This window comes from Saccostrea cucullata, unplaced genomic scaffold (assembly GCF_032062105.1).
Source record: "Saccostrea cucullata isolate Sc308-1 unplaced genomic scaffold, CSIRO_AGI_Scuc_v1 ctg234, whole genome shotgun sequence".
Lineage (NCBI taxonomy): Eukaryota > Metazoa > Mollusca > Bivalvia > Ostreida > Ostreidae > Saccostrea > Saccostrea cuccullata.
This window is the reverse complement of record NW_026931351.1, coordinates 1-24,825: the sequence shown is the minus strand read 5'-3', so window position 1 is coordinate 24,825 and position 24,825 is coordinate 1. Positions and strand designations below refer to the sequence as shown.

Below are 24,825 nucleotides of genomic sequence, written 5' to 3'. Positions count from 1 at the left end.
AATTTTGCCCTAGCTGTCTTAAATTCGCCTTCTTACACTTTTGTTTAAGAAATCATACTGTATTCTTTGAATTCCCCCCATTGTAAATTCGCCCAATTGAGGTAAGGGCGAAAGGAGTGGAAATAAAACGGCAAAAATTTCCCTCTATACAGTAATTTGATATTCTGTTTCCAAATGGGGTGTGCAACTTTTTTATGAATATAACTACTTTAGAAGTAAAGAATGCATGTATAATTCATGAATTCTTATGATAAAGGTAAATACCACAGCAGGCCTCTAAGTGACCTCTAAAATTTAGGCACTAGCTGACTCCTATGAAAAAAAAGTTTGTCGCCAATGCAAATTTTTAGTCGCCAGGCAAATTTGTCATAGGCCAATCTAGATATACTAGTTCATTAGGTTACCGTATATACTCGCCTATAAGTCAGTCCGCCTATAAGTCGGTTGTATTTAATAAGCTTATATTTCAGATGGACTGACCTCATGTAATACCGTTCTTTTTATAGCTCGCCTATAAGTCAGACACAGGACTCTCAAAAAAACCGACTTATAGGCGAGTATATACAGTAGTCTTAGGAAGGGGAGGAGGTCTATTTTAATCATAAAGATTCTTTTCTCCTCTTCAGAAAAAAAAAATTGTTGAAAAATTTTTCAGTTTTTGCATTTGATGATTGCCAACATAATTTTAACTGGTCCCCAGTTTGGCAGAATTTAACTTAAAGAGAATTTTTAGGTGCCAATCAAAATTATTAGTTGCCAATATTATATTAAAAATTTTAGAACCCTGCACAGTACAAATTTTTTGTCAGTCAATAGGTTCAGGGTATTAGAAACATTTCATACATGTATCCTAAACTTGGCTGTATATTCTTTTCACTCTTTAAAAGTACCACAAATACAGTTAAACCTTGTTATCCCAAACTCACTGGGAGCAGAGTGAGAGAAAAATGTGATATTAAGGGAATCAAGTTTTTTTGGTTTAAATACATTATAGAAAATTATAGAAGTGCTTGGGACTTATCACTTACTTAAACATATCTATGGTACAAGTGATGTGAGGTATTGATTTACACAGTATTGAAGCTGAACTGTTTTACATGTTTTACTTGGTGTAGAGTATTACACTGTAATACACATATTTAGAGTTGACCAATTTCTTTTTTATGGTTTTTATTATTCTTTAATATGAAAGAATGACATATCTTGGTAAAAAAAAAACATATTTTTGGAGCTGTGATTTTCAAAATTGTTCAATATCTGGAATTTTTAACACACTGTTTAAAGTCTACTAGTATTTCAATGTAAGGTTCACACCTATGTTCATGCATAATAATTTTGGATAATTATTGTAGCATTTCCTTGAGGAAAACAATCAAAGATGACTTTATTTTAAACTTTGGTTTTATTTAAATAAATGCACTATATTAATAAAGATTCAGCTTTTTCATTGCATCTATAACTAAGGGTCGCCCATGTGGCGCAGTGGTTAGAGCATGTGCTCTAGAGTCACAAAGTAAGGAGTTGCTCCTTACGGTGGGTTAGAATCCCACTGTGGGACGTGGAGACCAGTCCTTCGGATGAGACCTTATAAATTGAATTCCTGTGTCGCAGTAGGTGCTGGCATGAAAAAGATCCCTTACTGCTCATTGACCCTGACTGCCGAGCATAGGACAAAATTTGTAGCTATCCACTGGCAAGTTGTGGCAAAATTTGTAGCTATCCTACACAAAGCGATGGCAAGTTTTTAATTAGACTGGTTGTGGCGTCTCCCTATGAGTATAAAATTCTTGAGAGGGATGTTAAACAACATACAATCAATCAATCTATAACTAAGGAACCCCAACTCTGGTGTAGTTGTGTAAAGTAACTTTTCCCTTTCTTAGATTTATCATTCTGAAAGAAGGTAAGAATGTTTAATCTTCTGACATTTAACTATTTTAAAAAGGAAAGGAATGTACGTATTTTGCTTCTCATTTGGTGTTGTGAAATGTCCTGCAACATCATAATTGGAAAGTAGTGATAAAGGCTTGTTCCCATCTCGCCTTAACTGTAAAATTTAGCATTCCCATTTCGCCTTAGTAAGCTCTCAGGTGAATTAAGGTGATGAAGATTTAAAATATTTAGCATAAAGTATTTTGTTGGTATTACATGTACTATTTCATTCACTGTATTCATAAATTCCCATTAACTATTAAATTCAATCTTAAAATTTTTATCATTTAAATATTTATATCAACCAAGTAATAATGGGTGCAAACAATTTTATAGACCTATACATATATTATATAATTATGCCTTCCCAAGCCTAAAACTTGCTGACCAAGTGTCACCCCTTTTCTCCTCTTTTGTTTTGTAATATATAAGCTCTATTGATCAAGATCCAAAAGTTTGAATAAGTGATTGAAGTTTACCTTTGAAAGATCCCACAAAAGTATTAACACATAAAAAAAAAATTACGAGTTCAAAAAAATTCTTTATTGTAAAATCAAAATTTCTACACAATTAAACCTTAAACAAATTATTGCTGTAATAAAATCACCTATTAACATGCAAAAAAAAGTATCCATTCAGCAGTATAGAAAATATACAATGTGTCTGTGACTAGTTGTGAACAGGGTGTACACTTCCTGTCAGAGTATGCACTTCCTGTCAGGGTGTACACTTCCTGTCAGGGTATGCACTTCCTGTCAGTGTGTACACTTCCTGTTAGACATGGAGACATGGTGGTCACATGATAATGTTATCATAACAACACAACTTATTTAGCCTTTATATATGTTCAGTGTTAGTACATCATGTTAATTGGTACTAGATGTGCATTTCTTTAATATGATTATTTTATTTTTTGTCACACCAAGTATTTTATAACTGTCTTTTGCAAAAGTTTGAACAATCGGAACTTGATCTACCACATGTGAAATCATCAGTTTATAGTCAATGAAACCAAACGACTTGAAATGTGTTGAAAACAAAATATTTTTCTTTAAATATAATACATTTTTCAGAATTACCTGATCTAACATTATCTCTAATTTACTGCAATGAAGGTTTTCATCTCAAAACATCAGAACATGCACTGTAACTTAAAATGCATTTATCTTTTGTATCATACTGTTAAATGTGAAAAATAGTGAATATCTTGCCTCTCTGCAACTGATTTCCTCGACAATTTTTTCTTTTTATATGTCAGCCCTAGCTGGTACATAAGCTTTCTTACAGAGAAGATTGGAAAAAAAAAATCATGATTGACAATACATCTGTGAACAAAATCAATGAGAAGATTTTTTTTACAAAATCAATGAGATTTTTTTCATGAAAAATAAAAATTCAATTACTTAGTGTGGTACTATACTGAAATCATCAATCTCAAATACAAATCCAAAAATGACATGCCAATTTACAGCAAGATAGTGAATACATTTTTGTACACAATGAGTATATTGGCACATAGCTGATAACAAAAACACAAAATTATTATTGCTGTAATTATGTGTTAAAAGGCCAATAAATTTGCGAATTTACAACAAACAAATGTACAAACAAGCTATTATAATTAACACATCACTGTCAGATTCACTAAGAATAATGTCACAAAAATATTTGGCCGGAAAATGTAACGTCTGGATACACTGATCTATAGTGAAAACAAAACAAAATCCCTACAATACAATTCTACACATTTCAAAATGGGGAGGGGTGGGAAACAATGTGGAATGAACTAAAAAGGTCCTACGTAACAACATGTAAAAATCACAACCCATTGGTGATGCCTACAAAAACTAGGTCAAGGACACCTACAGAAACTATGTCAAGGACACAGAAACTAGGTTAATACCAAGAATCACCATCATTTCATCAAATGTTGAGTAAATCTAAAAATGTCTATGAAATAAAACAAAATCTACACATCAAACTTATGGGTTCATTTACATTAGAATTGTAAAGGGAATTTGTTCACAAATAAAAAAGCTGATGTGACTTAACAAATTTTACCCCCCCTTTCACAGTAATCATTAATTTTTTTAAAGTGTTGTGCATGTATGGTGATTCCTTTTTATCAACATAAGATAAACCATCACAGGGTTGTTCACAGGATAATATAAACGTGCCCTATTTAATAAATCATACGGATACAAATGATAATAAAATCAAAGGGTATGGGGGAAGGGGAGGGACAATTTTTTTGTGAGGAGATGAATTAAAATGGACATTAATCAAAGGACTCATTGTATTCATAAAAGTGTACAAGTACGCTTAAAAATTCATACATTTTACAATAGCTAAAAACATAGAACAAAACATAAGTGTTCAAAAAAATTACAGAAAGAGCTTTATATCAGTCCAAAAGTTGGAGGGATTTCAAATGAAATTTGAGGTATATATACATGACAAGTGATCTTAAATGCCAATGAAAAAAAAAATTAAAATGTACATCATAATTAGAGGAAATAAAAATCTAAAATTTAGTTGACACACACAATCTAGTAAACAATCTCTTCCTTATTCTGCAGCACTGTTCTTATTATTCTGTCACTACAACAGACATGCAAACAATTATTACATGACTTATAGGCCTGAACCCTTTATCTGTTTCCACACGTATTTTAATTTTTAAACACCCATTTTTTTTTTAACTCAACAACTTGTATTCAAAAAGCATCAAAGCTGTAGCACGTACCTAGCATCCTTTTGAAAATTTCATGAAAACTCCATTTAAGTCACAAAAATAAATTTCTGTACCTTATCTTCTACAAACACCTTAAATGTAATTTATATCATTGGGAAGCAAATTCATCTAAATGATTGTATATTTTTCAAGTATTAAACTGTCTATTAATGATGTAACAATTAATTAATACTGATATCATTTATTTGTGGATGGCTTTAGTATCTACTTCAAAAATTACTAACAAACATTACATGGCTTATCTTAATTCTTCAGAAAATAAATAAAAAACCTTTTTTTAAATTCAAAAGTTCAGTACACTACATCTAGAAGCATGCTGAATAGAGTAAAAATTGTGTACAGTGTCTGTCAAAAGTCAGACATCAGCTGGCTCTTTCTGAAAGTAAAACATTGTGTACAGTGTCTGTCAGAAGTTGGACAGCTTAAAAAATCCCTGTTGCAAAAAAGTTTGATGAAGTCCCTGATACATGTACTAAATCCACTGCCTTGCATTCACTCACTAACACACTGAGACCAGATGTACAGTTCTTTACAATGTTTTTGACTTCTTTATCAGCTCATCTATAAATCTCTGAAAAATATAAAATTCCAAAGACATTAATTTCAAATGCACACACAATCTGGGATAGATATTATCTCTCCACATATGTTTTTCTGATAGCGATCGCAAAGGAAGGGGGTCCAGGTTTGAGATGGTATACATTCGTACAACTTCTACTGGTTATCAAAAGCCATGAAATATACATATACATGTAAATGTATTGAATTTCAGATTTTGTTTTGTTTAGCAGCTGTTTAGTACAAGCATACCCCCAGTATATCCTTGTGTTTATGGGTTTAAAAATAATATGTTTCAGAAAACTTATCATTACTACTAATCTAGCTGCCATTTATTAAGTATCTATTCACAGTATATTATCACACTCTATTGAATGCATTATTTTCACAAACACCGATACATGTATCAGTAAAAAGCCTGCATATCAGATATCATACATGCTTCTGTGATAAAATATCCTATTTCTGCATCAAATAATCAAATATCAAACATGCTACTCAAGCCTGCAGGTTGATATTTAAGAAGCTAGGGCTGACAATAGTACAGAGCTGTAGGCTAAAGAACAAAATTTTCCTCTGCGATAAACAGCAATCCCACTTTACGGCAAAGCCTGATTAATCTGCCAGACTTCTTAAAATTTTTTACGCAAAAAAGAACATTACACGGAAATTTGACAGCCAGAGATGACTTGTACTTTACACATGACTGAGTCTGCAGCATTGAAGAAAATCGAGGAACTATTGACAAAGCAATAAGACCAATCTTCATGTGCCTTCTGTCAATCAAGCGAAATATTAGTGCGCAATTTTTTTTTACGTAAAATGTTACCTCTACTTCCTCCCTGGGTACCCGTGCAGTGACCAGCTCTTTCTATAAAAGAAAAGAATTGCACTCAATATAAGGAACTGGCACACACACATATATACAAGTATAAATTTTACGTGGAGTTCTAAGGAACTTTTCTGGTAAACTCTATCGCAAATTTTAACATTTTGAAGAACTTATCATATTCTAAAATGATTAAGGCAATAATTCTTTGTCTATGAAGAAGAAAGCAACATAACTGCACTTTTGAGAGCTGAAGCCTAGCTATCATGGTCATGGATGTGTTATGTTCTAAGAAAAAATATATGCTGTATCTATATCTATACTGATCAGTAAAAATTCAAAGTCTGTGGTATTTTTTCACTTGTTACAAAAATTTTAATGAACATTGCTAACAAGAGAAACAGGAAGAGGGCCAACCTACCAGTTATTTTCTTTCAACTTTAAAACCCAAACACCATATACATGCACATGTATAGGCCTTAAATAGAATTTGTTCAGTATTTTATGTGCAAAATTGTTCTCTGTGTGCTTTGTAATTTTATACCTGTGCATATTCCCTTCTTTCTACGTCTGTGTCAAGATTTAAAACGTCCTCAAGATCTAAGTTGCAGTCATGGTCTTCATTGTCCTCCTGTGAAAAATACGTAAATATTATTATTCATGTCATGCTTTATATCCCCCGTTGTATCACTCAAAATCTTAAGAAATGTCATTATGAGACACTTTATCAAAACACTTCATCTCAAGGGTAAAAAAATGTCTTAGAAATAAAAATATATGAATTGCATAACATTGCTCTTATATTACACTCAGAAAGAGATTTTAAAAATTATAAACCTTTTTTCTCCCCCTATTCAGCCTGTATAAGCTGATAGGAACGGATTTTATAGGGGCCTTAGTTCTTCCGTAAACAAATTTATTGGTGTAATGTTTTATGTAAATTCAATTACAAGCTTGATAAAACTGTTTTTGAAAGAGTTGTTTGTTTTCTATTATCTCTTGTCTTCGGTGACCTTACTGCGGTTAGTGATATATACATGTACCCACCCAACCATTGGCTCAATGTCTGTATTGTGTTCACTTTGTTGATATCATAATTTTGCTATTCCATAAATTCACATTCCCATACTTTCTTTAGCTAAATAGAATCAATACTAGCTAGGATGTTCATGCAATTGGTCATGTAGAATTTGAAGACATTTGATATGACATGTAATCCTTCGCAACATCGTGCATATCTACTTATGAAAAGCAATAAAATAATTACTTCAATTCTAGATTGCTGCTGAATGCCTTGCGGTGCATGAATTGATGATCATACCTACAGCACAGATTACTAGTATTCATTTGAATGAATATTATTAATATTCTCTTTCCTTTACATTGCGGAGCCTTGTGGGCATCATCACATTTATTACAAGTTTATCATAGCTATCTTATTTCGAATAAAGCAATGTTACAGATTTTTCCATACTATAAAGACAAACAACTTCTTTTTATCTATTTGTTATTATATGTAGTGTCTGTCCTCTCTTAAATGAACCCCTGACAACTGTAATGTAACAGGCGAGATTAATGTCCACTAAGGGGACAGGTAAACTGGGACCAATATGCTCTACAGATAAACGTCCACTACTGGACATGCTGTACGCTAAGACTGACCCACTCCTTATACTTTCTATTTTTATCACCTGTACAGCTCTGACTCAGGGGCACGAAGACCATAGCATTCCCTTGTACAGGTGACTAGGCCACAGACTGTGGTGACTTGACTTAAGGGGGACCTTATTTCCTCCTCGGTAACATGAATTGGGGGGGGGGGGCTTATTTCCTCCCTGGCTATTACTAGGGGCAGGAAGACCATAGCATTCCCTTGTAGAGGTGACTAGGTCATAGACTGTGGCGACATGAATTAGGGGGGCCTTATTTCCTTCTGGGCTATTACTACCCTTATCAGTTGATACCTTTCTGTTTACCTAAGCTCACACTTGAGATTATTTGATTTGAAAGAATGGAAGTAATTCAATCCCATATCTCGATCTATAAAAAAAAATCTATCTATATAAGTATTTCAGAATTTATCTGTTTGTCCTTGTGTGTACAAACATCTTGTCAAATAGCTGTGTGCGTTTCTTTGATCAGATAATTCTTTGTCATCATTTTTTGAGTCATATGACGAGTGTCTTTATTTTTCACATGCTTTTGCATTAATTAATCTGACTTTATTACAATCCCTTTACCATGACGAAAATGTCTTTGTTTATTTTTTTTAATTGCATTAATCAATTTGACAAACATATACACTCCCTCTGGCTCATTTGTCTTGTATGTAACCTCTGAAAATTCTCTAGCTAACTAAACGTCACTCCATATCCAAGACCTTATGCTAAGTTAGTTCATTTTTTGCTCCTGGGCCCATAACCACATGGATTAATCATCAATTTCATGCACTAACTTCTTCTCCGATAAACATTTTACAAAAACCTACACAGAAAGAGTTTCTCAACTGATCTGGAAAATGTTTACTTCGAGTTTCATTATGAAACTTTTGACACGACATGAGACTAGAGCTTTTTAGCAGAAAAACACGCTTCTGCTATTTGTACGTTTCTTATACGTTTTCTTATACTTTTTCAATAATCCATTCAAAGTTATAACAGAGATGCTCAATACTCCTATATATCAACACTCATCCATTAGATTCAGCAGATGGTATTTTTCTCCTCATGTTTGTAATTGCATAATCTTACTCCACAAAGTAAAATCTGCTGATGAAAAAAAAAAACCATTAATTTGGCATACAAGCTGTTTAGGCTGCATTCTACCCTTTATACAAGGTCAAGGTACAAAGGCTACAGAGACTGTGTTCCCCCCTTTCATCACCAAAGGTGACACCCATTCCATAAACAGGACCATCTGCCACAGATATCAAGGGTAAACATGCAGCCCTGTACCGATTTAAAAACTGAATACATTGATCAATTCAAATCAAAGTAAAAAGCCTCCCTATTGATTGGCAAAGCACTGGGACAATAGGACTGCATTCAGAGTGGCTTTAATTCCGTCAATACTTTGACCAACGGTTGGGTAGGAGATCAAACCTTATCAAAAGGCTGGACTACCCGACAACAGAGTACGAAAATGACAAAAGCTGTTAGTTACAAAAATATATAAACCAAACAACCCACATGGTCATTTACGGATTTAGGAGGGGTTGGAAAGCAAATTGGTATTGTCAGACAAAATAAGGCATTAGAGACGCATTGATTGTGTGGTATTATATAGACTTCAAATCCTATAATCACAATATTTCTTTACAGTAATCTGTCATTAATTTTAATGTGACTTCTCTCACGGATTAATTCTATGAGATCCAGACTTTTAACTTTGATTGAACAATCCAATAAGAGTCATATTAAGAATTTCGAAACACATATGCTGGACTAATAGTAATTTATCTATATCAGGAAGATATGCCAGGTAGCTATGTTGTAACACGTCTTCCTAGGAAAAACTCTAGAGGGCATTGTAAATTTTATTGTATTCCAAAGGTTACTCATAGAGAGATAATCAGAGGCTATGTGCATATATGAATGTACATGTACATGCATAAATCATATTTGGAATGACTCAACAATTTCCTTTGCATGTTGTATTTTGATATTTCACCTAAAAAAAATATTTAGGTGTATGTATCTATATATATGTAAGTAAAATTAAGTTTGTGGCTTTTTTTTCATTCTAAATCAATATTATCCAGTTGAATCGGAGACCACCTCCCACATTACATCACATTTATCACTGGAGCCCATGCATAATTCACATCCCGCAAAACAATTCTCTGCCATGTTGTAAAACAATACCCACACATACAACAGCGTCAGCCCGCAAAAAAAAAATCCATCTTCATTCATCTGAATGAAAACAAATAACAGGAAAGGTATGCATTTGTATACAGAAAACTAAAAATTAAGAAATAACACCTGGATTGTAACAAGTGAAGATCAGGCAAACAAGAGGCTCTACTTTATGGGACAAACCCCCTGTAGTACTTGACTCTGGAATATTGAAGTCAGCCCCTATAACTGGGTGGCACCCCAGAACATGTCTGTATTACTAGGAAGATACTTGTTTCACTTATCATCCATTATCTGAATTAATATTTTCCTCCCTCACTGTAGAGTGACATATATATACAAACACCTGTTAATGGACCCATAAACAAAAAGGGTTTTTTTTTTCTTTCTTTTTTTTTATTACCCTTTTGTTAGTTACAAAACCACTTAAGAAGAATGACCCACAAACTTGAGCATCCAAAAAACAAAAGCCCGTTGGATAGATGCTTATGGTCTGCGTGTGTTCCCCTGCCATGAATAACCAAATAGGCATCTGTTAAAACAGTGGTCGGAGTGAAATCAGTAGCACACAGCATTGTGTTCAAATTTGTATGCATTCCTTCTGGCCATAAAGTCAACTGCCCTAAACACCACCATGCATAAAACACATCAATAGCCCTACCATATGGCTTAGGAAATTTCCCAGGAGAAGAAAATTATTGCTCAGTTAATAGTGTCTGTATGTACTAAAAGTATTCTGAAAATGGCTGTGTGAATATCAAACAATGGGGCAGATTTCCTCTCATAGATATACAAAGATAATCTGATACTTTTATCATTTTATTATCTGTAGATTATAATAACACTTGATTTTTTTTAATTTTTGAATTCAAATACATGAAACATTTACACAGAACTTACTGTAATTTATCTGAAATGAGAGAAGAAAGTCAAATGCAAGTGTTCCCTTATCGATAGGAAATAAACATGTATATTAACTGACTGCTAATTGAGCAATTAACAGTTTATTTGGTATATCAAAATCAGTAAACAAGCTGTGAATGGGGTCAGATTAGTGTTAAATAAATAAAATTTTGACTCCAAGGTCATGATATAAGTAGAGATATGCATTAAATCAATATTTACTTTTAATATGTTCAGTTTGCACACACCTTTTCTTTAACATGTCATGCTGCAAGACTTTAGTCATGCTTTAAGATTAAAGAATGCAGTGATGTGGGTTTTTTTTTTTTTTGGATGTTTTATAACTGAAAAACTCATGATATTTAAATATAAGCTGATAAGTTTTCAATGACTACAGAAAATTATAGATGGATAAAACTACGCACTTTGTATCATCAACAGAATAACGAAATTATGCTGCATCAAGTTACACTGTGTATACATATTTATCATGTTTATATAAACTTTTTTGTTTAAGTAACACTGCAGTATAAATTTAAAGTGCTTTTTATCATGCTTGTGCACCATTCTATGACAATTAAAAATTTCTTTGATTTAGTTAAGAAAAACCTATTTTATTTAGCTCTTTTAAATCAGGGACTTATATACTAAGTATATAAGTCCCTGTTTAAATATACTAGCTTTTACTTTAGAAACTGTATATTTGCAAGTAATCATTATTTAAACTTTCTGTAAATTCTCCTTGGATAAATAAATGTTTTACCGGTACCCATTTTTTTTAAGTTAAATTTTCAAAGCTGCATCTTTTTTTTCTCATGAAAACTTGTATCATACTTGGAATTTGTCGATTTTGAAACTATTAACAGTAACATATTAAAATTTTGCATATTGTCCTAATCATATAAGGAAAAGTTCAGTCAAAAAACGTAGGGTTATCTCAATCAAAAGCCTTGAATAGTTCTATCCATACCTGGCAGTTGTGGAGCTCTCTCAACTTATCATAAAGCCAGTCCTCCACTGCTAATCTTTTGCGAATCAACATCATTTGGTGTTGTCCATACTTAGCTGTCAAATATTTCTGACGCTTGTCTTTTTCCTCTTCTTTATTTTTATGATTAAAACTAACATGAGTCTCTGAAGAGTTTGGTCGTCCAGAAGAAATATTCTGTTTCGGAGTATTTCTGTAAGAATCCACGGAACTTGCTTGATTATATTCCGTGTACGTCGCCATATCTAACACTTACTTCTATCTCCATTCATTAACTGAAATAAAGATATTCATGCGCGCTATCATAAGGAGGAAATGACAGACATTTTTCTTAAATAGGTTTGGTTTCTATACATGTATTATAGATAAATAATCAAAACCAAAACCAAGAATACAGATATAATGACGCAAATTAAATATTTACAATGGACTATATTATGTGCCACAGGTGCTCTTTTGTTTACGTTTAAGGTCACTCTATATTTCAGACTATATTTTCCAAAACGAAAATACTAAAACACCAATGAGCAATAGATGGAAACGAACATCAAATACATTTGCAACGATTTTTCCCTCAATAAACAGATTAATAGTAAGTTGTGGGAAAGATGTGATTTGAAACTCAATTTTCGTTCATGTGTAAAATTAAAAAGGGGGGGGGGTATTGAACAGTGAGGGATCTTTTTAGTGCCAGCAAAGGTCTACTGCGACTCGGGGCCTCGGTTTTTTCGCGGTCTCATCCGAACGACCGGTCTCGACGTCCTATAGTGGGGTTCGAACTCTCGGCGGAAAAATCAACTATTATAATACATATACTCTAACCACTGCAACACGCTTGTTTCAGAAAAATTCTTACAGATAGACAGAATGAATAAGTCTTACACTGACCACTTAAACCAGTAAAATATTAAGTTTCTCAAAATTGTTAAAATCCGTCCATCAAATCTCAATCTCCATGATCTCACAATTGAAGATCTGAAAACGGCGTCCTAATTCAAATGTGCCAAAATCAAACATATATCAACTTTTAATCAGTTTCTGAGTGAATGTGAATCTTTCAGTAGGACACTGAGTTGATTGACCGAGGTCAGGGGAATACTCGGTGGGGATGTCCGGTCTCCTCCATGGCACTTAATTCCACCTCTGATCATTTTAGAGGGTTATAATTGCTCAGCTCTAAATTTGAATTATTTCAAAGGGCATTTGAGCTTGATTACAGGTTGTTATTTCCATATTTCATTGATTATGTTCTTTACAGGTCTGCAGAGGTATAATAGTATTTTTCCAAAGAAAATTTTCCTCCAGATGCTGCCCCCTTTTTGTTACTGTATTTATAAGATATGGCACTGCAAATTTCACTATTTTGACAGTAAATTGCTAGTTGTTTTTTTAAGCATTTATTTTTATTTGTTGTTGTTGTTGTTTTTATTATCATCATTATCATTATTATTTTGAACACGAGACTGTAGTAATTTCAAAATATAGAACTAGTATAATATTTAGATTTTTATATGTAATACATCTAATTTAATATTATAAATTTATATAAAATACCGGTAGTATAATATTTTCTTTAAAAAAAACTTATATATCAAGGACAAAATTCGGTTCCCTTTGAGAGAAGTTCCATACCGTGATTTTTTAAATCTCCAATCTTTTTTTTTTTTTTTTTACATCGGATTATAAGCAATCTAAAAAGCCGATTAAAAATAAAACAGGAGAACTCCCCCCTTCTTTGGCTGAGGATCCCTAAACAGTCACATGACTCCTTTATCAGTTTTATCAGTTTTGTTCTAGTTACGTCCTTGCACGTTTTTTTTCCATTATCGTATCTGCTACTGTTACAGAAGCGATAAAATTAGAATTTAGAATTTGGAATATTCGCGGTCGCGAATTTCTTTTCGTGCTGTAGAATATAAATCGGAAAAATGATTGCACCTGCGTATTAAGTATTTCCGTTTTCTGTGGACATTTGTCAATGTGTAGACGTAAACAATGAAAATACTGTTCTATTTCGCCTCTTTATTAGTTTTAGTGCTTACAAAAGAGGACATTAGTGGATTAGATCAGTATCTTCAAGATCCCAGTTTCTGGCAATTTGTGGAAAAACGCCTGGGCTCAAAGAATGACGTAGAACAGAAGGCCCCAGTGCCTGTCACTGAATCTCCGCCGAAAGTGAATGATCAGTATGATCCATTTAGGGATCAATCTGATGAAGACACTTCGGTTGCAAAGAATGACCAGAAACCAAAACAGCAGGATGATTTAATGGAAGACACGCTAGGAAACCTCTGTCAATACAGGCCGAATGCAAGCTTGATTATTCGTTCCAAAGCTTCAATCAACAATGGTGCTTTCTTCTTGAAGTCATTTAACAGAAGAACACAGAAAGAATGTGTTAATGCTTGTTGTTATACACAAAGCTGTAATTTAGTTGTGTATGAAAACAAGGTGTGCAATGATTATGTGTATCAATATTTGATTATATACATGTATTGGTCATTTACATGAGACAAGTGTTGCAAAATTCATTTTACTCATTTTAGACAGAACATTTTATCATTAGTACAGTTCTCAGTAAACCTTGGACTTTCAGTAAGGCATGGTATTCTTCATGATACCTTTTTAGCATCTGAAATTTACACAGCCTCAGGGTCTAAACTTGACACTCGGCCACTGGCAAATTGCGAGTAAAATTTGGTGTGGGCTCATAAAATTTATAACTTGCTCGCCCACGTGGCAAATCAAATTCTCTAGGGAACTAAATTCATTCCCAGTCCCCTTCTGAAAACTAGATATTTCCGCAGGTTTTTGAGGCCTAGAAAAAAAATATGTTTGTTTCCGCTTTCCTGACTGACCCTAATTTATAGTGCCGACCCTAAATATTTTTTTAATGCTTTTGTCCCATGATGTGCAAGATTTCAACCAGGGAATTATAGCCTCCAACTTTGCAAGCTTCTCAAAACAGAAAGAAGTTTGGGTCACCTTTCTATTATAAGTTAATTCACAGTAACGCTTGAAAACACCATTTCTTTTGTCATTAATGTTACTTCTATACACGTTTTGATTAAAGAAGCAAAAAAAATTTTTCAAAAAAAAAAAAATTGCCTACCTACCCTATATTTTTTCAGCCTGAAAGCGGAAACAAACATATTTTTTTCTAGGCCTGATTTAAAACTCCCAACCAATGAAATAAATTACAGCAGCATGGTCCTATTGTTCATAAATATCCTTCCTCTTTTCCATTTGACAGTACCACATGATTAACCAAAAAAATCTTATTTATGTGTCATTGTCACTTCATCAGTTGACTGCTGAAGGAGCAAATACATGTATATACATGTATAAAGGGGGCCATGTATATTACCATGTTAAAAAAAGAATAGTAAAAGTGTTGATTGAATTCAATTTTATTTCCTTTGATGAAATATTTATATGGCATTTGATTTTTGTAAAGTAAGAACTCCAGTCTTAAACAAATGTATTTGTACATGTATTTTATTTCTAGCTATTTTTGTCCCAGTGTCTACAAAAGGTTTTTTTTTTTTTTAAAAAAATCACAGAGACTGTGGGCTAACAAGTTTAGCAGTGGGCTCCTAAATTTGAAATGTTAAGACCCCACATGGCTAGTGGAAATTTCAGTTAAGTTTAAAACCTGAGCCTTTTATTTACTGTTGAAATATACATTTGAGCGAATGTCAACAAGTGTAGCAGTGACCCAATGATAGCATTTCGTATAGCAAATCATTGTCAACAGCAATTTAAAGTTGTAGATGTTATTAATTTCTTAACCAGTGAGAATCTATTTGCCATTTGGGAGATGCTAATTATGTAGTGTCGAGAAAGTCATGCCCTACTGAAAGTCCAAGGTTGACTGAGAATTGTACTAAAATGATATTGTCCTATGGACTAGTTAATTGATTGTGTAGATAGACCAGACCAACCCTCGTCAATGATTTTTTTTCAGCAATAAATTCATATAATAGGATTAGTCAAATCTCAATTACAAATGATAAATTATTTTATATTTTTTTCTTCATTGACAGACATTTATAAAAGTAAAAGTTCTTTGAAAGTTGATGTACCAAATGATTTAAGGAAGTCAGTTTGTTCAAAACCTTGTATTTAAATTTTGTTTCTTTTTGTAGGATGAGCACAGCTGTTATCTTTTTAACTGTGGATCACCCAGTAAATGTTTATTTGCTGAACATGCAAATTACACATCACTGTTTTTTCCTAATCATGCTGCACCAAGTACATCACTCAATGGACATCAACAACAACATGAAAATGAATTGGAGGGGTTAAATTCTAAGGTGACTCTCAAACCAACAACACAGGTCCCAAAAAGAAAGGGTGAGTATATTCTCTTTATTAAGTCAATAAAAATAGCTACAAACAAAATTATCTTTTCATTCTGAGGATTTAAAAGATTTCAAGAATAAGAATTCCGGCACTCAATAAGATTGTTCTATGTAATATATTAGAAAGAGTTTTATTTGCAACTATTTTACCAAGATGATCAAAGAGGTAGACTAAAATATGATCATCACCTGAAACTGATGGAATAATATTACATGTGGTAGTTTTATGTTTTAAAAAAAATTCTAATTATGTTGGTTTCTTTACTGTTAAAATTTCCACTGACTGGTGTAAATAACGTACTGGAAATCTGGAATACATGTGTACCAGCTTTAAATATTAATTTTTCTTTACTTTACAGTTCCTCTGTATGGAAAATGTGACATTGATTGGAATGATGAATGCAGTGATAGAAATGCAGAATGTAGAGACAGGGAATGCAAATGTTCATATGGATTTCATGCTAAATATGGAATTTGTAGTAAGTATGACAATATATGTTACTACAATACTATATGTGCCATTTTGCTTGAATCCTTCATTACATATACATTCAAGAAAAAAAAGCAGGGGCCTGAGTGTTCAAAGGTTTTAAACAAATATACCTTTCATCCTAAAAATAAAAAAGAAAAGTTCTGCTCATGTATTGATATTGGGTCTGTGATTTTTTTGTCCACTTCTTAAATATATTTCTTTGTCTTTTCATAGCATTATCTCAGATTTCCGAAAAATATACTTTGCTGTTCATGCATGCAATGTCTTGCTTTTTATACCAATAATTGTTTGAAATTCCATGTTTGAGACATCACTAAGTCATAAAATTGACACAATACATGTATAGGGTCAAGAAAATGTTTAGAAGCTAGGGAACAATGAAAAAAGTGCATTGAATATTTGAGAAGACTCAAACCATAGATTACATAAAAGTTCAGATAAAATTCTATTTTGCCATGTGGGTGAAAACATCTTCAAAAGTTAGTCAACTATGGACAAAACAACTTGCATTTGCAAGTGGGTGAGTGGTTATTTGCAAACCTGCTATTTGTGAACCCCTAGGTATAGGTATATATTTTAATGATATATATTACAGGCATACTTGCCAACCTCCAGCATGTAAAAATCTGGTCATGACCAGATTTGGAAAGTAAAAAATCTGGTCATAAAGCGTAACGACATTCACGACATATTTACCATGATTAAATTTTATACATATATATACAAAGTATGTGTGTATTGAGAATTCTTTTATTGAAAAAGGATTTAATTTACTACGACAAAAAAATCCATGGATAATTTGATTTAAATTTTCATGTTAAAAAAAAAATGAAAATTGAAGGTTTCATGTATTTGTATTGACCTGAAGTAAGCGTGCATTTTTTAAAAAACCTTTTCAGTTTCTGCTAAATTTGAAAGTATACCAATTTCAGTTTTGAAGTTATTTTTCCTCTCTCTTAATTAATTAATTACTGCAATATGTTTTAAATGTGAAGTTAGGCCTATACTGTTATCGATCACTTTATTTTATCTAGAATGAAAGTTTTTTTTCCAAGATTCCTTGATATGTACATAAATATCGTTTCTCTTTTTCTTGGTTCAATCAGAGACATGTGTTTAGTTCAACTTGTTCCTGTTGGTCCTGATAACGATCTGATTCTATCAGAAGCCATTTTAATTGACTTCAAACATTGTTTGTCAAAACAACACCCAGTTATAATTGTTTACACCTGCACTGATAATTAATCCATCGGCATTGTTTACGTAGATCTAAGCTTGGGTTGTAACTGGAAGTTAAAAGTGCAACCTAATTTACGAGCAAAATCCGGAAAATCGGGAGATTTTCGGGTTGATCGGCAAAAATCGGGTGATAAGCATGACCCGCCGGGTCATAAAAAATAATCGGGTTACGGGTTGAAAAATCGGGTGTGACCCGACGAAATATATATATTACAGGTCAAAAATATATAATTTTTAAATGAATTCTCTTTCACTTATAGGGGCTAATTGTCCAGACTCTGAGTTTGAATGTGAGAACAAAGGTCAAAGGGTTAATGTCCCAGAATGCATTTCAAAGGAACATGTATGTGATGGCCAACCCCAGTGTGCCGATGGTTCTGATGAAGAAAAATGTCCAAGTACAGGTAAAAGTAAATTTTACCGGTAGTTTGAAGAAATTGTTTTAAAATTACATGAGATTTTATGTTATTAACTTTCAATACAGATTAAATTTTATGTAGAATTTGTGTATATAATATGATGAAATGATCTGGAGATACAACTGCTCTAACATGCAATATACATTACATACATGTACATGTACTTGGTAAAGATACAGGTTTTAACATGTGCAATATTTTGAAATTTCGTTACATTTGATATAAAGTCATGTATTCTCTATGTTAAATTGCATTTCTTTAATTTTCACTTTTTGTGATAATGTTTTCTTACTAACAATGATTAGCCTTGACAACAAAAACAACATCAACAACAACGACAACAACAACAACTCCTAAACCGGTGACAACTAAACCCTCCCAGCAGAATGTTAACAGTCTGGGAGTGAACGACCAGATACTACCCCAGTACTTCCCAGGTAATCTGAACAAGTTACCAACTGGATCTGATTTATATAATGGTAACGGCTACTACTGGCCATCTGGATACGGCCGGATGTATGGATCCCAGAGTTATCCGTACGGTAGATTCCAGCCTGGAGCTCAGTATCCATATGATCCTCGATTTTACAACTCCTATGACAGCAGTGGAAGACAATATGGGAATGGTTACATAGATCCAGTCAGAGGATATTATGATAAGTCAGTTCCTGATAGTAAGAGTGTCAGTTCCCAGACTGGATCAGGTAATGGAAGGGCAGGAAGTCCAAAAACGGATCATTCCAATGAAAAGCTTATTCCCCTCTCTCAAGGCAGAGATGGAGCACTAGATATAAATAGAAGTGGTAAAAAAGGATCAGACTTTCAGAAGGAGGTCCAAGTCAAGACAACGCAAATGCCAACAACAGTAAATCCAACCACAAGGCAAGTCACCACCAGGGGGAGCTTTAACACATGGAAGATTTCAAATCAGCAGACGAATTGGGACAAGACAAACAAAGATAACACTGGTTGGAGAGGAAATTTTGAGAATTCTAAGACACAAATTAATCATGATATTCCAAGTTGGAAAAGTAATGAAGGAACACAGAAATCTGCTCAAGAAAGTCAGAACAAATGGCAAAATGTGATGGATTCATCTCAGAGTACTAAATATGACCAGGTCATGGATAATGCAGACCACAGTTTAGGAAAAGGTCCACTAAAACAACAGACCCCTTCTGATAAGACGGATTGGCAAAAGTCCTCTCATGATAAGCAACAAACAGATGGAAGTTCTGCTGATAAAATACAAACAGAAAAACAGGATGTTCCTGTGTCACAAAGTGGTTCTGGTGCGCAAAGGAACTGGAATCAGCACACAGAATCTAATATGGATAACAATAGCCATGGCAATACAGGCATTGAGACAGAGGTAAAGGGAAGTCAAGGGGGTGGGAGCCAAGGAAGGGTGAGTGAAGGAAAATCAGAAAGTGGTGGATCCAAGGATAAAACTAGTGGTGGATTTCAAGGAAAATCAGATAGGTGGCATCAGCAACAGGAGTGGGCGACTGGAAGGAATAAAGACATGGGTCAAACAAATAATAGACATAAGGGTCAGGATATTAGAAATGGGGGGAGCCATCAACAGGGGAGAACCAGGGGAGGATCAAAGGGAAGGAAGGGTGGTGGGTACCACAGAAAACAAAGTAATGACAATGCTTCAGATAGATTGACTGACAATTCCAGCAAAGATTTCACATCAAAGCAACAAGTCAAGCCACAGAACACAGACTATGACAATTATTTTCAAGAGACTTCACAAAATGGACAAAATGTTGCTGGACCCAAAAAGCATGGATACAGAAAACCAGCTTACAAAAGCCAGAAGCCCCACAGCTATCAGTACTATGATGGGTATCGTCCAGACCCCTACTGGAATTATGACTATTACAACTACAATGATCACCCCGACAAGAAGTACCCCCCTCCTTATGACCAGACAGACTCAGGTAGTAGGTGTTCTCTAGATGTTGTCAAGACTGTTGTAGGGGCCCAATCTGTCCATTTCTTGTCAAGAGTATTGTAGAAAATGAGTTGTTGTCTCTAGATGTTGTCAAGATTTTTGTAGTGAACTCTCTGAAATGTGTCATGATTAATTCTTTAATTCTTGTATTTTTTTTATTTTATTGGTCTTAGTTGTTACCTATTTTTATTATTTTTAGCTCACCTGAGCCGAAGGCTCAAGTGAGCTTTTCTGATCACATTTTGTCCGTCGTCCGTCCGTCTGTCTAGCTGTCTGTCTGTCCGTCCGTCCGTCTGTAAACTTTTCACATTTTCAACTTCTTCTCAAGAACCAATGGGCCAATTTTAACCAAACTTGGTACAAAGCATCCTTGGGTAAAGGGGAGTTTAAATTGTAAAAATGAAGGGCCGAATCCCCTTACAAGGGGAGATAATCAAGAAAAAACAAAAATAGGGTGGGGTCACTAAAAAATCTTCTTCTCAAGAACCACTGAACCAGGAAAGCTGAAACTTATGTGGAAGCATCCTTGGGTAGTGTAGATATTAAATTGTTAAAATCATGACCCCCGGGGGTAGGGCGGGACCACAATTCCAAGTTTTACATAGAAATATATAGAACAAATCTTTAAAAATCTTCTTCTCAAGAACCACTGAACCAGGAAAGCTGAAACTTATGTGGAAGCATCCTTGGGTAGTATAGATATTAAATTGTTAAAATGATGACCCCCGGGGGTAGGGCGGGGCCACAATAGGGAATCCAAGTTTTACATAGAAATATATAGAACAAATCTTTAAAAATCTTCTTCTCAAGAACCATTGGGCCAGAAAAGCTGAAACTTATGTGGAAGCATCCTTGGGTAGTGTAGATATTAAATTGTTAAAATCAAGACCCCTGGGGGTAGGGCAGGGCCACAATAGGGAATCCAAGTTTTACATAGAAATATATAGAACAAATCTTTAAAAATCTTCTTCTCAAGAACCACTGGGCCAGGAATGCTGAAACTTATGTGTAAGCATCCTTGGGTAGTGTAGATATTAAATTGTTAAAATGATGACCCCCGGGGGTAGGGCGGGACCACAATAGGGAATCCAAGTTTTACATAGAAATATATAGAACAAATCTTTAAAAATCTTCTTCTCAAGAACCACTGAACCAGGAAAGCTGAAACTTATGTGGAAGCATTTGGGTAGTGTAGATATTAAATTGTTAAAATCATGACCCCAGGGGGTAACAATAGGGAATCCAAGTTTTACATAGAAATATATAGAACAAATCTTTAAAAATCTTCTTCTCAAGAACCACTGGGCCAGGAACGCTGAAACTTATGTGGAAACATCCTTGGGTAGTGTAGATATTAAATTGTTAAAATCATGACCCCGGGGGGTAGGGCGGGTCCACAATAGGGAATCCAAGTTTTACATAGAATTATATAGAACAAATCTTTAAAAATCTTCTTCTCAAGAACCACCGGGCCAGGAAAGCTGAAATTTATATGGAAGCATCCTTGGGTAGTGTAGATTCTAAAATTTTAAAATAAAGAAGGGAAGGGGGTAGTTGGGCATGATAGGTATAGCAAGAAGGGGAATCTGGTAAAGATCTGCATCACCCAAGTTACTCAGGTGAGCAATGTGGCCCATGGGCCTCTTGTTTTTAATTGGTGTACATCTACTTTCTATATCGGCATTTTATACATTAGTTTATGTGTATTTGTTGTGACTTTTTCATTTTGTCATAGAGGTAGAACATTATTGTTACATAAATTTGCATTCATTTTATATATTGTGCATGTGTATAGTTGTTGTCTTTTTTGTAGGCAGATAGCATTTACAATGTATTTTGAAATATTCAACATACCGTATAAGTGGAAATTTTAGGGAGATGCAAATTTAGTAATTTGTCTTAAAAACTGGTATTTTATTTTTAGCGAAATGTAATTTTAGTGATTTTAAAATGCTCACTAAAGAAGCTATTACAAATAAAACACAATTAATTTTTAGCGATATTCAATTTTAGCGATCCTGGCCCCCTTGCTAATAATGCCAAAATTAAATCCTCGCTAAAAAATCTGCTATACAGTATATATTATTGAATTCATTACATAGTAAATGTAATTGAATAACATCTTAAAAAAGATTATGATGGAAAAGGTAAAAGGTTCTACATATAATTGCAGCAAATTGTTAAGCTCAAAGAAAATTACAGTGTAATGTGATCTTTAAAATTATTACAAACATAACAAAAAAACGATACCATTCTTTTAATATTCTTTCTGTTCTGGACTGCTTGTAGATAATGACAGAGATTGGTTCCACAAATCAAATCCTGACGTGGATGATGTTGATGACAATGACGATGATAAAGGTAATGGCTTTTCATTTTATAGCATGATGGGCCCAGGATTTATGATAAGAATATAATTTTTGTTTTGTTAGTTATTTTATTGATAATAAATTGATAATTGGCAATTGAATTTTAACTTCAAGTTTGAAATAAAATTGTGTTGTTCAGAGTCAAGGACTTGCATACTAATGAACCAATGTATCTTGTCAGGGACCAAAAGTTGCCTAAGATGCAAAGAAATTTGCCAAAATTAGAGGCACTGTGTTTCACTCTCAAATTTTCAAAAGATTTTTGCATTTAAATAATACATGTACATCCTAAAACTTTTTCTCCTATGAAATGTCACTATGATCCTTCTCTGTTTCTCTAAATATATTTTTACCAATTACCTTTATGTGTTTTATACTAGGAAAAAAACTGCCGCCCACTCCAAAGGCACCGCCAATACCCACACCAAGACCAACACAGAAAACGAAATCAACAGAAGCTCCCGACATGACAGAAATAAAACACATAGACCCAACAAAGGGAAAGAAAAATCCAGATGTAGGATCTAACTCTGCTAGCACTACTGACAAAAAGCCTCAGATATCCGGCACCAAGACAGAGAAAATACAAACATCCAAGAAAAATTCCACAGATTCCAAAGCCCCTGACAGTGGGGGATTGTTGGAGGAGGCCGTTCAGACCCACGTGGTGGTGGAGAGCCCTACAGACAGTCACCAGGGGCCTATCGTGGCCCTGGCCCTGGGGCTCGGCATCACTGTTATACTCCTATTCTTCGTGGGCTGTCGGCTGAGGAACGTTAAAAGACGCATTAGGAAAGGAAGGGCTCTTCATTCCAATGAAGCAGATTATTTAATTAATGGAATGTACCTATAAAAGATGGCATTACTTTGGGAATTGGTAAATTACGTTATAATTATTTGTTCAAAAAGGTTTATAACTACTATTCAGTTTCAAATGGGAATCAATCAAAATCAATTGTATTATTGAAAACAAGTACAATTTTGTATTATGAAATTTTAAATAAATGTTCCCTTTATTATGGTTCCCATTTACAGTTGGATGTAACTGAACTTAATTTTTACTTTTCAAGTTGGCAATAAATCCACTTGCTCATAGATCTACCCCACCAAAGATGATTGAATATGCACAAATTTACTATTTTTTTTAACTGAATCTCAAATACTCCTCTTACTTTAAAGTAATATTACATGTATTTTTTATGAAATCATAAAAGAACAAACAGATATTAAAATTGAATTTTTTCGTGAGAAATAAAATTTTGTGATCTGAGAAATCCTTTGTGAATTACTTGTCATGTCATGTGATGCAATATTTGTACCAGTGCAATGAGAATTTGGTTTTTGTTATAAATTTTAAGATATAAATTAAGTTTTTTGTCAGACTGTGATTTTGAATATGAAATCCTTAAGTTAGTGAAGTCCATTCTTTTCTTATTTTTTACATGTACATGTGTTTTCTGTGAATTTGCATTCCAAAAAAAAAAGTTTTTCTTCTTTTAAGAAAATTTTCATGTTTATCCTGATAGAAAGTGAAATGTATTGATTAAATTAATTTATTCAGGTAGTGTGTGCAATACATGAATAACTGTATTTTCTGATTAAGATTTTTTTTTCTCTCTCTGACAACCCATTTGTAAAAGGTTAAAAAATATATATAATATGATGACATTTTTTTTTTTTTAGATGTTAGGACAGTTAGATGTATATGTGCACTAGGTTTTATAATCCACTTAGAATACTTAGAAATGACAGTATATCTTGTAAAGTACAAATTTTAAAAAATTCAAAAAGTCAACATTAATTGCTAGTTTATTCTTCATAAATATTTTCTTATATATATTTACTGAAAACATTCCTGTAACAATATGAACTAAGAATCTTGGGTTGTGACAGTAACATAAATTATGTTCTTTTTGTATTTTTGTACCAGTGTCTTTATTTTTCTTGTTTTCCGTCTTGTTGGCATGTATTGTTATTTGTATAGAATTAAAAGATCTGGGTTTCTAATTTTTTTTCTTCAGTTTATTAAAATAAGGAAGTATTTTCACCATTTCTTCTTGACTTGCCATTGAGTAGAATAATTTTATTGCTGAACACAATTTGGCATATGAGAACCAGCATTCCGAGAGCAATACTGGTCCTCTACCATCAGGTGT

General features: G+C 33.5%; 2 protein-coding genes and 1 long non-coding RNA gene across 3 annotated transcripts; 1 reads left to right on the top strand and 2 right to left on the bottom strand.

Annotated features, from left to right (window-relative positions):
• Positions 1–1,127: 1,127 nt before the first annotated feature.
• On the bottom strand, positions 1,128–20,824 carry LOC134232302 (uncharacterized). Its single transcript, XR_009984743.1, has 2 exons — positions 20,505–20,824; positions 1,128–1,178 (listed from the first exon to the last, which is right to left on the bottom strand). It is a non-coding gene; the product is annotated as an uncharacterized LOC134232302 (long non-coding RNA).
• On the bottom strand, positions 4,068–12,097 carry LOC134232300 (uncharacterized). The gene is made up of 4 exons (XM_062714253.1): positions 11,805–12,097; positions 6,619–6,705; positions 6,075–6,116; positions 4,068–5,258 (listed from the first exon to the last, which is right to left on the bottom strand). Exons 1-4 carry the CDS (start codon positions 12,063–12,065, stop codon positions 5,217–5,219), a joined length of 432 nt encoding a protein of 143 aa, XP_062570237.1. The 5' UTR covers positions 12,066–12,097; the 3' UTR covers positions 4,068–5,216.
• On the top strand, positions 13,747–24,676 carry LOC134232301 (uncharacterized). The gene is made up of 7 exons (XM_062714254.1): positions 13,747–14,273; positions 15,971–16,178; positions 16,546–16,665; positions 18,179–18,322; positions 18,643–20,286; positions 22,590–22,661; positions 23,050–24,676. Exons 1-7 carry the CDS (start codon positions 13,818–13,820, stop codon positions 23,520–23,522), a joined length of 3,117 nt encoding a protein of 1,038 aa, XP_062570238.1. The 5' UTR covers positions 13,747–13,817; the 3' UTR covers positions 23,523–24,676.
• Positions 24,677–24,825: the final 149 nt, after the last annotated feature.